This window comes from Myodes glareolus, chromosome 4 (assembly GCF_982192425.1).
Source record: "Myodes glareolus chromosome 4, mMyoGla1.1, whole genome shotgun sequence".
NCBI classification, from domain to species: Eukaryota; Metazoa; Chordata; class Mammalia; order Rodentia; family Cricetidae; genus Myodes; species Myodes glareolus.
The window spans coordinates 104,980,926-104,996,138 of record NC_142029.1 but is presented as its reverse complement, the minus strand read 5'-3'; the positions used below and the strand labels follow the sequence as shown (position 1 = coordinate 104,996,138).

Below are 15,213 nucleotides of genomic sequence, written 5' to 3'. Positions count from 1 at the left end.
TTCATTTTTTTTTAAAAAAGATCTTTACTCTCATTTTTTTTTTCTGAGTCAGTGTCTCACTATATAGCCATGGGTGTCCTAGATCTCACAATGTAGACCAGGCTAATCTCGAACTCACAGATCTGCCTGCTTCTGCCTACCAGTCCTGGAATTAAAATCATGCCAGGTCTGCCTTTAAAATTTTTTTTAAAGTTATATTTTAGGGACTGAAGAAATGGCTCAACAGTTAAGAACACTGGCTGCTGTTCCAAAGTACCCAGGTTCAATTCCCAGCACTCACATGGCAGCTCACAACTGTAGCTCCAGCTCCAGATTTAACACCTACATGCAGACAAAACGCCAATACATATAAAAACGAATAATAGGTTTTATAAATTACATTTTATTAATTCTGTGTGTATGTGTACACATGTGAACGTCAGGACAACTGGCAGAAGTCAGTTCTCTTCTTTCTCCATGTTACAGCCCTGTTCTCGCTTCGGGATCAGAAGTGGATGGTGGCTGACAAGAGCGAGTCTTTAGACTCCAACCCCATCTCGCCCCACTTGTAGGTAGGAACCACAGCACCTGTAGCCCTCTGGAATCACCCAGAATACCCCACCTGAAGTGTCTCCTTGCACAGCCTCTGGGTGTCGCTGATGTCTAAACCAGCGACAGCGTTACCAGTTCTGAATTCAGCGGGAATTGGAAGGCACCAGAGGGGGCTTTCCCCACCCTCTGGGGCTACCCACAGCCTCTTCCAGCTCACCTGAGCCCCCTGAATTTCTGCTGGCGTTTGAGGGAATCCATTTTTTCCGAGCTTCAGATACTTCCCATGCTTTGATACAGGATCTAGAAACTGGCGCTGCAGCCGAGGGCCAGGATTAGCTCAGATTAAGGGGTGTTATTTGAGATGGGGTCTGATGGAAAGAGAGGAGCATTATACATATGGCTTGGTGGGGAGGTCCTCTTCCCAGCTCGGGAACTGTTGGAGAGGGGCTGTCTGGAGCGAATAAAGGTCTGCATAAATTGGGGGGTGTCCCCGTTCATGGGGGACAGTGGTGGGGCAGAGGGGAAGAAGTGGTGGGCATAAAAGCTTCTTCCCGCTATGACTCCTCCCCCTCTCGCTTATTCAAACTCCAGAGTGGGCGGGGGTGGGGCCGAGGGAGCCCCGTTTCTCTTCCCCTCCTTCCCCAGCTTGGCAATCCACCACACCAGCAGTGGTCTATCCCAGCCCGGGCACGCGCATGACGGACCTATACCCGGAGGGTCTCCCATACACCTACGCACACCAGCAAAGAATCTGGACACTGGTTCCCTCCTGCTGTCCCGACCCCAGGTCCGAGAGGGCCTGAGACGGCCTCCTCTCTCCAGCTCTTTTTCCCAACAAGGTAAGTTCTGGGGTTGCTAGCTGTGTTGGGAAGAGGGGGGAACCCGACTCCCGGGAGGAAGGACATTAAGATCATGGGGTTCCTCTAGCTGTCCATGAAAGCTGTGATCCCTCCACCTTTGCCTTGGTACATTCTTGTAGGGTCTCCATCCCACCACTGACTCTGTATGTGTGGTGTGGTGTGGTGTGGTGTGGTGTGTGTGTGTGTGTGTGTGTGTGTGTGTGTGTGTAGGAAACCGTGGCTGTTGAGAATTTTCTGGTAGGTGAGGGGATGTTCCCTACTAGGCTTCTGACAATGGGGGTGCCTAATGGCAGGGGACCTGGGACCAGGGCTCCCCGAATTCTCATCATCACCAAGCATTCCTAATCTGTTACCAGCTGTGCCCAGCCACTGGGGTTAGGGAGAGACACAGCCCCGAGTTGTTTAGAGTCGTTTCTCAATCTCATATCCCTGATAACCCACCTTCCCCACAGGAGAACCCTACTGTTAGTGCTGGACTGAGGCTGTTGGTGGGAATCCCTACCGCCAACACCTTTCCATCTCAAGGATCCCAGCGGTTCCTTGGGCATTTCTGAGCCTCTATTTCTTCAGCTACGTATAGGAGTAACTACAGGCTGAGACTAAGGTAGACCAGGAGCCCAACGTGTCTTAATTTCTTCCTTCATTTCCTTGTTATTTCATTCCTATTTCCTAACTACGTACTGTAAATGCCAGCCACTTTGGCCAGACAGTAGTTACAGCAAAGGGGAGACACTTACGAGTCCTTGTTCCTGGTTGGCCAGGGAGCAAGATCCGCATATAAACAAGTCTTTGTATATAAACTTGACCATCACAATGGAAATTCTGCCAGTAATGAAGGTGTTGAATGCCTGACCTCAGCACTTGGCAGGTAGAAGCAAGAAAGAGGATCAGGAGTTCCAGGTGACAATGACTTCAAGGGATTTGAAGCCAGCCTAGGTTGCAGGAGATCCTGTCTTTGAAAACAAAACTCTGTCTTGGGATGGTAACTCTTACCTTTAATCCCAGCACTCTGCAGGCAGAGGCAGAACAATTGTAAGTCAGGACAGCCAGGAACACATAGTGAGACCCTGAAAAAAGAAAGTTCTGATTAAGTGAAGGAAATTAAAATTCAGACTAGATTCAGATAACTGGGCAACAGGAAAGAGGGTTATCATGAACCAATTAGTCACTCTGCCCCCCCTTTTCTTTTTGAGTCAGGGTCTCACGTAGCCCCTGGTCCTCCTGCCTTTACCCCCATCCCAACTGTTGGCATGACAGGTCCTAGTCATCCTGACTTGCTGTCTTACATAGGAGTTGAATCCTCAACTCCTCAAGTTGAAACCTTGAGACAGGGTTTCTCTGTGTAGTCCTGGCTATCCTGGAACTCGCTCTGCCTGCCTGCCTCTGCCTCCCCAGAGCTGGCACTAGAGGCTTGCGCCACCACTGCCTGCGAATCATCATTCTTATAAAAATGAGGAAGGGGCCACTGAGATGGCTAAAGGTGCTTGCTACCAAGTTTGAAGATCTGAGTTACATCTCCAAGACCCACATGGTGGAAGAGAGAGCTGACTCTTGTCAGTGAGTACACTATGGCATGACGGTTGTGCATGTGCACGGCCATCTTCCCTTCCCCACATAAATAAATGTCATTTTTTTCTTTCCTTTTTTTTTTTTCCAGACAGGGTTTTTCTGTGTAGATCCTGTAATTTGATCAGGGGGTTGTTTCTCTCCTTCTACCATGTTAGTTCCCAGGCTTGAGCTCCAGTCTCAGCAAGCACTTCTATATGTTAAGTAAGCCATCCCGCCCACTGCAACCCACATCTTTAACCACTGGGAAATACCGCTTCCTGCTGCATCCACGCACATGATCCCAGCAAGCACACAGCAGGGTCACTCGGCCATCTAGCTAGCCTTATGCCCAGTCCACTGATACTGTTCTTTTCTGTCCATTCTGTAGTTTGCATAGCTGTCCTGGAGCTGAGATCTGATCTCAACTGGGCAACACTGGGATTCATAGACCATCCATCCCAGGGTGCATGGCACATGTCTGGCCCTCCAGGAAGCCGCATGCAAATGTAAACACAAGTATACATGGCTGGGTTCTTGAGAGGCCTGTGGAGGCCTGCTTCAGCTCCAGAGGTGGAGCAGAGGTGAGAGCGGATGCACTGGGCTATGGTGTGAATAGGGGTCCAGACATGAGAACTGTCTCTGCAATAACACAAGAAAAGTACAGTTGACAATAGTTCCTTCTGGTGCCCTTCAGTGCAGTGGTTGAGGGCAAACAGTACCTAACTGCCATGGAGACCTGTGATCCCAGCTACTCAGCAAGCAGGACACACACTAAAAGCCCAGAGCAGCCTTCTGTACATCAGGACGTGTCCCCATTCGGGGTACTGTCCCAAGAAGGAAGCCTTGGGATTGTCTGTGTTCTTCCCTAGCCTATGTTTGCAAAGCTTTATATTTGAGTGGACAGAGCTTGATGTGGCAGCTGACAATTTTGATCCCAACACTCAGGATCAGAGTCTGGTCTACACGCTGAATTCTAGATCAGCAAAGGCGATGGAAAGAGGTCCTATCTACAAAAATCACTGGCATTTATCTGGACAATAGGAGGGGGCTGGCCTCCTATAAGTTGTTCTGTGGCCCCCACATGTGGGCAGTGAAACCCACACACACTCTTACAGTTCACACACACACACACACACACACACACACACACACACACACAAATAACAAGGCAATTTAAATTTTAAAAGTTAACTAACACCAGCAGCAAAAAGGGATCCAGGATTAGAAAGAACACAGAATGTCTCGAGATACTTTCTAGGCGGCAAGAAGAGCGTGTGCAAAGGCCCTGAGGTCTGGACACTTTCTGAGTGAGGAACAGTGAGGAGGCTGCCGGGGCCAACCTCTCTGAATGTCTTATAGTCTCTCAAGTACATCTATAGCTCTATGAAGCAAAATTACTATTTTTCTTGTCTCTCTGGCTATCCTAAAACTCACTCTGTTGGATTTTTCATTGCTTTGTTGTTGTTGCTGCTGTTTTTGAGACAGGGTTTCTCTGTGTAGTTTTGGAGCCTGTCCTGGAACTCACTCTGTAGACCAGGCTCCCCTCAAACTCACAGAAATCTGTCTGCCTCTGCCTCCTGAGTGCTGGGATTAAAGAGGTGTGCTACTATGCCCAGCTCTAACAATTACTATTGCAGTGAACAGGAAGATGACCAGCATTTCCTGAGTGCCTGGAAGATGTGTTCAGAACATCCTGTGCCTTGCCTCGTTTTATTTTCACATCCACCTCGGCATATGTGAGTGCAACGGTACTTTATTGTTATTTCATTTTTATTCTTAGTTTTGGTTTTTCAAGATAAGGTCTCTCTATATCTGGATGTCCTGGAATTCACTTTGAGGACCAGGCTGGCCTTGAACTCAGAGATCTGCCTGCCTCTGCCTCCTGAGTGTCAGGACTCAAGGCGGTCACCACTACCTGGCTAACTAAACAGTACTTTTATGTTACAGATGAGAAAACTGAAGCATCCAGAAAGACTGGATGATTTATCCAGGGTCACACAGCCAGGAAGTGGCAGAGGGAGGGTTTGACAGTAGCCATGCTGGTCTGATTATAGAATCTAGGTGTCATACCACCAGCTCTGTTCTCTACGGGACTGGACATATTTATCCATTTATTTATTTTGCAGTTGAGCATTATTTTATTTTTTTAAAAAGAAAATAAACTATCTTTTTTCATTTTACATACCAATTCCAGTTCCCATTCCCTTCCTGCCTCCCATTCCCTCACCTTCCACCCAACCCCACCCCCCATGCACTCCCCAAAGAGGGTAAGGCACATTGCTCCAAGGAAGAACCAAGGCCCTCTCTACTATATCCAGGCCAAGCAAGGTATCCATTCAGAGAGAATGGGTTCCAAGCCAGTATAAGCAGCAGGGACAAATCCTGATGCCACTGCCAGTGACCCCGCAGTCTGCCCCAGCCATAAACTGTCACCCACATTCAGAGGGTCTAGCTTGGTCTATGCTGGTTCCTTCATTTCCAGTCAGAGCTGGTGAGCTCCCATTAGCTCAGGCAAGTTGTTTTAGTGGATGTCCCCATTATGGATCTCTCTGCTCGTATTCTCACTCCTTCCACTCAACTGGACTTTGGGAGCTCAGCCCAGTGCTCCACTGCAGGTCTCAGACCCTGTCTCCATCAGTTGTTGGATGAAGGTTCTATGGGACATTTAAGATAGTCAAGAATCTGACTATAGGGCAAGGCCAGTTTGGGCCCCCTCTCCACTATTGGGACTGAACATATTTAGCTGTGTATATAGAAAAGGCACCTTTCTTTCTCCTTTTCTCTCTTCCTTCTTTTCAGAACCTGCAAAACTGAACCCTGTTACCAGACTCTCTTGTAGCGCCCCTCCCTCCCTCCTTCCCTCCCTCCCTCCCTCCCTTCCTTCTTTTCTCTCTCCCTCCCTTCCAGAACCTTCAAAACCCAGTGAATTATCAGCCTCTCTTGCAGCTACACTCATTCCTTCCCTTCCTTCTTTCCTTTCAGAGCCTTTAAATGTCAAAACTAGGTGACTAGAGAGATGACTCAGCAGTTAAGAGCACTTGCTGCTCTTGCAGAGAATCCAGGTTCAGTTATCAGAACTCACATGGCAGCTCACGACTTCCTGTAACTCCAGAGCATTTGATGCATGCACAAGGTACACAGACCTACATGCAGACAAAACACCTACACACATAAAATGTAAATAATAAATCTGACTTCCATATGTATCTATCCCCAAGTGAATGTACGCCCCACAGGTTCACACAAATGAACACCAAAATGAAAATAGAATATCAGCGCCAGATGTGGTGGCGCACACCTTTAATCCCAGCACTCGGGAAGTAGAGACAGGCAGATCTCTGAGTTCAAAACCAGTGAGTTCCAGGATGACCAGGGCTACATAGCAAGATGCTTTCTCAACACCCCCCCAAAACAAACTATACTACCAGAGTTTCTTGAAAGTTCTTGCCTCCCTCCCTCCCTTCTGTCCTTCCAAAGCCTTTAAAACCCAGAACTGTCCTATCAGAATCTCTTGTAATTACACCACATTCTTCCATCCCTCCCTTCCTTTAGCAATCTTTGAGTCTGTCTGTTGGTGCACAAGGAGTGGGTGTCATTTCCCCATACAGTCAGAAGATGTTCACATTCAGCTCTTCTAATAGTTCCTGCATCAAGGTCTCAGCCATTGCAACAAGACAAGAAAAAAAATAGGAAGAATTAATTTTGCTGTTCTATATCATGGAGGGGAAATGACAGTGTACAACCATGTCTCACTGGGCACCATGGCACTTGACAGTGGTCTTAGAAACTTGGGAAACCAACACAGAAGAACGTTTTTGTTTTGTTTTGTTTGTGGGACATGGTTTCTCTGTGTAGCCCTGGCTGGACCTGGAACTCACTCTGTGAACCAGGCTAGCCTCGAACCCACAGGGATCTGCCTGCCTCTGCCTGCACCCGAGTGTTGGGACTAAATGTGTGTGACACCACCACCTGGCCTCAGAAGGGCTTTTTTTGTTGTTTTTTGTTTTGTTTTGTTTTGTTTTGTTTTTGTTTTTTTGTTTTTGGTTTTTCCAGACAGGGTTTCTCTGTAGCTTTGAAGCCTGTCCTGGAACTAGCTCTTGCTTATAGACCAGGCTGGCCTCGAACTCACAAAGATCTGCCTGCCTCTACCTCCCGAGTGCTAAGATTAAAGGCGTGTGCCACCACCACCTGGTCAGAAGGAATTCTTGATCCTAGGAGTTGGCAGCCAACTGGACAACACAGAATGATGAAATCTCAAAAAGTAGGAAGATTTGGGCTTGTTGGTTCACATCTGTAGCCTCAGCACTTGGCAGGCTGAGGCAGGAAGACTTTGAATTTGAGACCATCCTGGGATACATATCAAGAGTTCTCTCTTTCTTACACCACATCACACACCACATACAAAGGAGGGAGGATCTTATACCTTAGTAGTAGCATGCTTGCCTGGCATGCAGGAGGAAATCCTGGCGTTAATACTTAGCACAGAACTGCCCCCAATAATCTCATTTCTGATATACTGGAAATTATCTGAGTGAGTCCCAGCACACAGAAATAACTTAACTGGGTGTGGTAGGTATAAACAACACATAAAAAATGGAAGCACACTGGGTGGATGGCACACACTCACCACTCAGGAGGCAGAGGCAGGCAGATCTCTGAGTTTGCAGCCAGCCTGGTCCACAGAGCTAGTTCCAGGGCAGCCAGGACTACACAGAGAAACCCTGTCTCGGGAACAAACTTGGAGACAGGAAGATCTGGAGTTCAAATTCTGCCTGGACATCATAATAAGCTTGAAGCCAGCCTGGGCTATGTGGAATCCTGTCTGCTCTATTTTCTTTCTTTTTTCTTTTTCTCGAGACAGGGCTTCAGTATGAGTCCTGGCTGGCTTGGAATTCACTATGTAGACCAAGCTGGCCTCACACTCACAGAAATTGATCAGCCTGCCTCTGCCTCCCAAGGGGTAGGATTAAAGATGTATCCCACCAAATCTGGTTCTGACATTCCATTTTTCATTTTGGTGTTCATGTGTTTGTGCCCGTGTGTGTGGGTGCATTCACATGTGGGTGCATATGGCGGTCAGAGGTCAACAATAGATGTGTTCTTCTATTGCTTCTTGCCTTATTTTTATTTTAGAGATAGGGTCGCACTATGTAGCCCAGGCTGTCTGCCAACTCACAGATGAGATCCTCCTGTGTCTGCCTCTGACCACAAGGATTAAAGGCTTGCACCACAACACTTAACATATTTTTTGAGACGGGGTCTCTCACTGAATTTCAAGATCATAACTTCTCTAGACTGGCTGGTCACTGAGCCCCACGATCCAGATGTATACCTCCCATCCCAGCATGGAAAGTTACAGGTATACCCCACCCCACCCAGCCTTTACGTGGTTCTGGGGATCTGAATTCCGGTCCTCATGCTTGCATAGCGAGCACTTTTCTCATTCCATCTCAGTCCAGGCTGCAGCTGATATTCCAGTGTAGGCAGATTATGTCATAAATGTAGTAAAAAAGTAACACAGCAGCATTGTGGCCGTCCCTATTACAGAAGCAGGAGAACAGGAGTTCCAGGTGGGCTTGTAATCGTATATGAAGCAGAAACCTACCCGATGAATGCCTATAATCCTAGTACTCAGGAGGCAGAGCAAGTGGATCTTTGAGTTCAAGACCAGTCTGATCTACATAAAAAGACCTTGTCAAAAAAAAAAAAAAAGCCTGGATATGTCTCAGTTGATAATGCACTTGCATAGCATATTGTAGTCCTAAATTGGATCCCTTAAATGGGCTTGGTGTTGCAAGCCTGTATTCCCGGCACTGAAGTGGAGGAAGGAGGACAAGATGTTCAAGGTCATAGGGAGAAGTCTGAGGCTAGCCTGGAAAGAAGAGGGAAACTGAGGCTCTGGGAGGTTAAGTCGGAGACCCATGCCACACCACCCACATCTTCAATGTCAGGGTGTGAAGGTAAAATGAGCCAGCCTCTCCCTCTCCTGTCACCGCAAGCTGCGTCTGTGTCCCTGTCTGTCTGTTTCTATTTCCACCAGTCCCTGTCTGTCTCCGCGCCTCTGCCTTGTGCGTCCCCCATCTGTGCCCAGAAGCCGCCGTCTCTCTCCGCGCCGGCCCCCGCACACCGCAGCTATTTTGGGCGTTTTGGGTGTAGCAGAAAGCCCAACAGCTCGCAGGAACGCTTCCTCCGGCCCCCGGCTCGGACCACGCGCAGCACGCGGCCGGCTCCTCCGTGGGATTCCCGGACGGGGAAGTCCCAGCGTGGGGCCGCGAAGCTCGAGAAGAGGGACCACCGCGCCCCCAGTGGTCAGCCGCCGCACCTACACCAGCCCGAGCGCGCGTGCGTCACCTATCATCATGGTAACGGAAGGACGTCATCTCCCGCAAGCTTTGAGTCAGCTGCTTGCTGACGTGCGCCGACGTCACACACACCCTTGGGAGAGATGAGTGATAAGCAAAGGGGCTTGGAAGATTCCAGACCTGGTCTTCAGGGGGAACCGGCGGGTTGTATGGGAAGTTGTCCCTCGTCCTCCGCACAGGCAGGCTCATCTAGGGATGAGCTAAGGGAAACTGAAGAAGAGCAGTGGGGAGTCAGCGGGCCCGACCCAAGCACCCGGACCTGGGCGTGGGGCGGGGTTTAGACAATAGTCCCCGAGGAGACAACCCTCTAGCCACTGTAGCGGGGCGAACTTATGCCTCAGTTCACTCCTTTGCACGCGCGCGCGCGCGCGCACACACACACATAAACACACACACACACACACACACACACACACACACACACACGCTTTCCAGATTTACAAATTCTCAGTACAAAGATAGTGCACAGGGAGAGCCAGGCAGTGGTGGTGCACGCCTTTAATCCCAGCACTTGGGAGGCAGAGACAGGCAGAGCTCTGTGAGTTCGAGGCCAGCCTAATCTACAAGAGCTAGTTCCAGAGAAACCCTGTCTCGAACCCCCCCCCCCATCCCTGCCAACACATACACAAAAGGTGGGCCGGGAGCCTTTCTTGTGGCTTCTCAGGTGCGGAGACAGTTTTGACCAGCTGATGAAGGAAAGTCGCCCAGGATGAGGTCTTGTGGGTTTCACATGCAAGGAAAACTAAGATGGAAGGGGGAAACTGCTTAGAAAACACGAGGAGATCACTTACGAAGGGTGATACTGAATGCAGAGACGTAGGCCTTTAATTTCAGCGTTTGGGAGGAGAATCAGGCAGTGATTTCAAGGCCAGCCTGTGCTACATAGCACAACTCTGTCTAAAAGAAGGAAAGAGAACTAGGGTAGAAAAAGATGATGAAATAGGGGCGTAGAGGCGCAGAACTGTAACGCCCGCAGGTGGTAAGCTGAGGCAGGAGGCCAGCCTAGGCTACATAATAAGTTCCCCCACACTTAAATTATATGAATTAAAGAGGCCCTTTCACACCTAAGTGTGGGAGGGCACTCTCCAAGGGAGGCTCAGAAATGAGAGGCCTGTATGTGCCCATTAGCTGCTCCCTGGGGTAGTTAAGTAGTTGTGTTCCTGGGGGCGGCATTTAGACCTGCAAGACACACCCCAATTCCACCCATGTCCCTCCACAGAGGCCCAGGGAGCCACAGAGTCCTGCTGTGTCAACATGCTAGGGGCGGACCTGCACCGCCCTCGCCACCATCTCCTTGTCAGGGCTGGGCTCAGCCCGAGTCCTCAGATCCTGGGGTCCCTTCGATGATAAGGCGGAAAGGCTGATCCTGCCTCGAATATTTATCAGCAGAGCGGAGGCCAAAGGTAGATAGGAGGGGGATCTAAGTGGAAAGTGAGCACGGAGGAGTAGCCAACCAGGACTTCCAAAACTTCCTGAATTGCCAGCGTTTTGTCGCTGATTCTGGCTGGGACAGCTCTGTTCAGAGGTGCCCTGGCAGCCTCAGCAAGCATATTTCCCCCACCCCCCCCCCCCAAGTCGCCTGAGTCAGCAGGGACCTACATAGAGGAAAAGGGTTTGCACACCTCCAGAGTCTTCAGGACGCCCCTAAATTCGCAGAGCTGAGGGGCTGCGTGTGGTGCAGCTGCTTCAGTTTCGCTGCTGGCACCACTCAAGATATCGCAGCTTTAGCCAGGATGGTGGCAGCTTGGAATAGGTCCACAGCTTGTGTTTTTCACTGGGATGAGGGAGGCGGCATGAAAAAGGTCTAAGTCCTATCTGTACTTTTTTTCTTTAAAAGTTTTATTACATTTATCTATTTTTATTTGTTTGTCTATTTATTGTGTGTATGTGTGTGTCTTGTTCAGAGGACAACCTTGAGGGTCGGTTCTCTCCTTCTACCATGTGGGTCCTGAGTATCTGACTCACGACGTTAAGCTTGGCAGCAAGCGCCTTTCCATGCTGAGCCATCTCAGCAGCGCACTAGCTGCGCTTTCCGCTATTTCTCATGGGGGTCCTCCCAGGGCAACCTAGCCCCTACTCCCACTTCTTGGCTGGGAGCTCAATTAGAGAGCCAAACGGTTGAACTGGCTGGCTCTGTCAGTCCACCGCTGCCCAGACCTCACTCCCCTAGCCTCCATCTTTGTAATAGTCTCGCCTAGTCCCAGCCCCCATCCACTCCCAGGAGGGTCTCTGCTTAAGTCATGATACTTCTTCCAGATGAGAGGAAAAAGTTCCTTCTCCCACCCTCCAGGCTGTGTTTGGTTCACGTTCAGCTTGATTCACCTCAGGGCTTGAGTCTTGGCTCACAGCTTCGAGCCTTCCACCTGCAGCTCCCCCATGCCCCAACTCGAGAATCACAAGACCTTGACCCTCATCATCCAGAGTTGGAGCCAAGGCTACACCTCTCAGCCCCATTCCCAAAGACTTTGGTACAGCTGGGCACCCTCAACACTTGCAAATCCCTCTTAGATGCCTGGGGGAAGGTTCCTGAGAAAAGTGGGGGACTTACAGTTCTGGCTTCGCGGAACACCTGGGGCTGTTGGGGGGGGGGCAGTTCTTTGGCTGCGTTCATTAGCCCACGCTTGGAATCCCCTCCAGCTAGAGAAAAAGTGGTTGAATAAGTTGGAGACTGGGAAAGATTTGTTGCCTGTATGTTAAAAGGAACAGGGGTTGGGGAGGCAAGAATGTAAGGCTTGTCCCCCTAGGCGATGGAGGGGGGGGGATGTGCGGGGGCGAGGGATTGGGCCGGGGACATTGCAGTGTCTGAGCAAGGATCCAGCCTGGAAAGGCGGTGGGGCACCGCGGATAGCAAGCAGCAACCCCCCCCCCCCACCCAGCCGCCATCAGGGCTCAGCCAGAGCTGGGAGGAGGGATGGGGATGCGCTTGAATCCCCGCTCACTCTTTGCTCGTTCGCTCGGCACGGCGCTGAGGGAGGCGGGAGCGTGAGTCACGGCGACTCCGGATTTAGGTGCCGGAAGGGGGGTTCTGAGGGCGGGGAACGAGGGGAAGAGGCTCCGCTTGTTTACTCGCCTAAAAACGACAGAGGTGGGGTGTACCCTCCTAGACTCTCGTGTCCCAGCTACCCCTCTCATCTGCCTCAGTTTACCTTCTGCAGAAAAACTTTAAAGTTTTTAATAATTAAAAGAAGAGGGGGCGGCGATTGGGCCGGCGAGATGGCTCAGCGGATAAAGGCATTTGCCTCCAAGCTTCCCGGGGCCTACAAGGTGGAAGGCGAGACTTGACTCCCGTGGATTGTCCTCTGACCTCGCCTCTCCGAGGCATCTAACGGATATTCGCAAGGACTAAGGGTGCACAGCTGGACCAAATCTTGCTTCAGGAGTTGAGTTAGTAGCATTTGGATGGTGAGGTGGGGGACATGCGTACACACACAAATAATGTAATACATTTTTTTCTTAAAGATAAAAAAGGGGTAGCGATACCTATTTTTCAGTCACAGGGGGACCCAAAAGGACACACCCCCGACACAGACACACCTCAAAAGCCCGACCACAGAGACTTGCACTAAAATACACCCTCAGGAGTCACAGACAACAGAGGAGAAATTCCGTGGACAACTCGTACCAGCATCCTCTTATCATAATCACAATACAGGGCCCGAGCGTGTGGGAAGGTGTGCGCAGCCCGGGGTCACCGGAACAGACCCTATGGGATGCTCCGCCCTCCCGACGGGCCGCACACGTGCGCGCGCATCCTTACACCCCCCCACCCCCCACCCCCACCCCCCCCGACAGCAGCAGCGGGAGCAGCCACCACGTGCGCGCACACACTTCCAGGCGACATCGAAAACACTGACAACCCTCGGAAGAAGCCACGTGCGCTCACATCCCGCCAGGCTGTGGGGGAGCCTCACGCCTTCACTGTCCTGTGCGCTACACTACTGGCTTGCAGACACTGCACCATGGAGGCACAGGGACCACTCCCCGAAAAGGGAACCTGGGAGAAAGGGTGACTGGGGTTCTAGAGACGAGGAAACGACAGCCCCTGACTCCGCCCCAGCCTTGATGGATGGGGCTGAGTGACACCCCGCCAACCAGTCGGATGTCTCAGTCCGAATGCCATTAACCCTTTAACTCTTCGGTCCCTGAGCGTGCCTGCTATTCTAAAGGGCTCTCGGAGATAGGCGAGCGGCGGCACCCCCTCCCCGGCGGGATTGGGCTGTGCGTGGGTGCGAAGGGCCGCCACCCTCCTCCTCTTGGAGGAGGAGGGGGTAGTGCTGTGACAGTCGCCGGGCGGGTGGTGGGGCAGGGAGGGGCGGACCGGGGCGGGGAGTCGCGGCTGGCGCCGGGTTCCGAGAGCGTAACGGGCTCCAAGCGCCGGGAGGATTCCGGCACCGCTGCCGTCCGCGCTCTCCGCTCTTGCGCGCCATGGCCCCACTGAGGCCAGGAGCCCCCGTGGGTCCCCAAGCGCCTCGGCCGTGGCGCCGCTGATCTCGGACAGGTCAGGGGACGCCTTGCCCCCCGAGCCCCGCGAGACAGAGCCGGAGCCATGGAGCCTCCGGCCGCCCCCTCGGAGAGGAGCCTATCTCTCTCTCTCCCTGGGCCTCGGGAGGGCCAGGCCACCCTGAAGCCACCCCCCCAGCACCTGTGGCGGCAGCCAAGGACCCCGATCCGCATCCAGCAGCGCGGCTACTCGGACAGTGCCGAGCGCTCAGAGCCGGAGCGCTCGCCGCACCGGCCCATGGAGCGCGCCGACGCCGTGGACACTGGCGACCGGCCAGGCCTGCGGACTACTCGCATGTCCTGGCCCTCGTCCTTCCACGGCACCGGTACCAGCGGAGGCAGCAGCAGACGGTGAGACTCCCCGGCGCGCAGAGCGCCCAGGCGCGCAAGGGGCGCCACGCGCAAATCTGGCCAAAGGGGGCGCTGTGGGGCGGGTGGGGTCAGCGTGACCCGCGTGGGTGGTGAGAGGGGGAGCCACTGCACCAGAAGCTCTTCTACTGTTGAAGGTTCCAGAGCGAAGTTGGGGTTTGGGGATTTCGTGTAGCTTCAGGGCTCTCTACAAGTTTAGCCAGTTATGGTCCAGAGCAGCTGCCGGAGAGAGGGTACCACTTGGAGAGACTTCCTGGGGGCTGGGGTCATTGTGTGATACCCATTCTGTAGGGATGCTTGCAGAACCACGCTGGTTACTTCAGGTGGGGTAGCACTCTTTGTGGAGTGGAGACATACATCAGGGGAGCCCTGCAGTAACTGGTGTTAGGAATCCAGGGGGTCTTCTGGGGAGCACTATCTGGTTTTGTATTAAGATTTGGAACAAGCCCCCTACCAGACATTGAGGGCTCAGTGGAATCCCAAGGTGCTCCATGGACCGGTGCCAAGGGCATTTGAGGTCCCATCAAAGAGCAGTTCCCATCCTTCTGAACTGACGGGTGAAGGAGTACAGTGTGGATGGATCACTGCTATGGTCGTCTAAGAGAGAGGGTCCTTAGGTATGTGACTGGCTTGGGCTGCCTGGATTCAGGGCTCTGCCTGACTGCCTTGGGGACAGTTATTGTGGCAGAGTGGCAGTGTGCTTCTGACTGTCCCAGGGTGACCATGTCTGTGTCTGTCATCTGCGTGGCTGTATCTGCACCCAGGTGACAGTGATAGTTGTCTGTGGCGGTGACAGAGTAACTGTGTCTTAATGTGGCACAGTGGCTATGTGCTTCCAGAGCAATAAATATATGATGATTTCCATGTTCCAGAGGACACCTCTTTGGTGTCAGGGGCTGTGATGTGTGCCTATGACCTGAGACCCTGTGAGACAATGTGACCACCCTTGTTTGCCTTTTTTTTTTTTCAAAGGAAGTAGCCTGGCTAGCCTAGAACTCAGTAGCGCAGGTTGGCCTTGAATATGTGATAGTCCTGCCTCACCT

The 15,213-nt window shown here is 51.8% G+C and overlaps 1 protein-coding gene across 2 annotated transcripts in view; it reads left to right on the top strand.

The window, feature by feature from the left end:
- Nucleotides 1-13,688: 13,688 nt before the first annotated feature.
- Pde4a (phosphodiesterase 4A) overlaps nucleotides 13,689-15,213 on the top strand; it is a 44,610-nt gene continuing 43,085 nt past the window's right edge. Inside the window, exon 1 of one of the 2 annotated variants that reach the window (XM_048446456.3) lies at nucleotides 13,689-14,152. In XM_048446456.3, the coding sequence (XP_048302413.3) occupies nucleotides 13,848-14,152 (305 nt within the window). In that variant the 5' untranslated portion in view covers nucleotides 13,689-13,847. The remainder of the gene's footprint in view (nucleotides 14,153-15,213) is intronic. The other variant, XM_048446459.3, reaches the window with a different exon arrangement.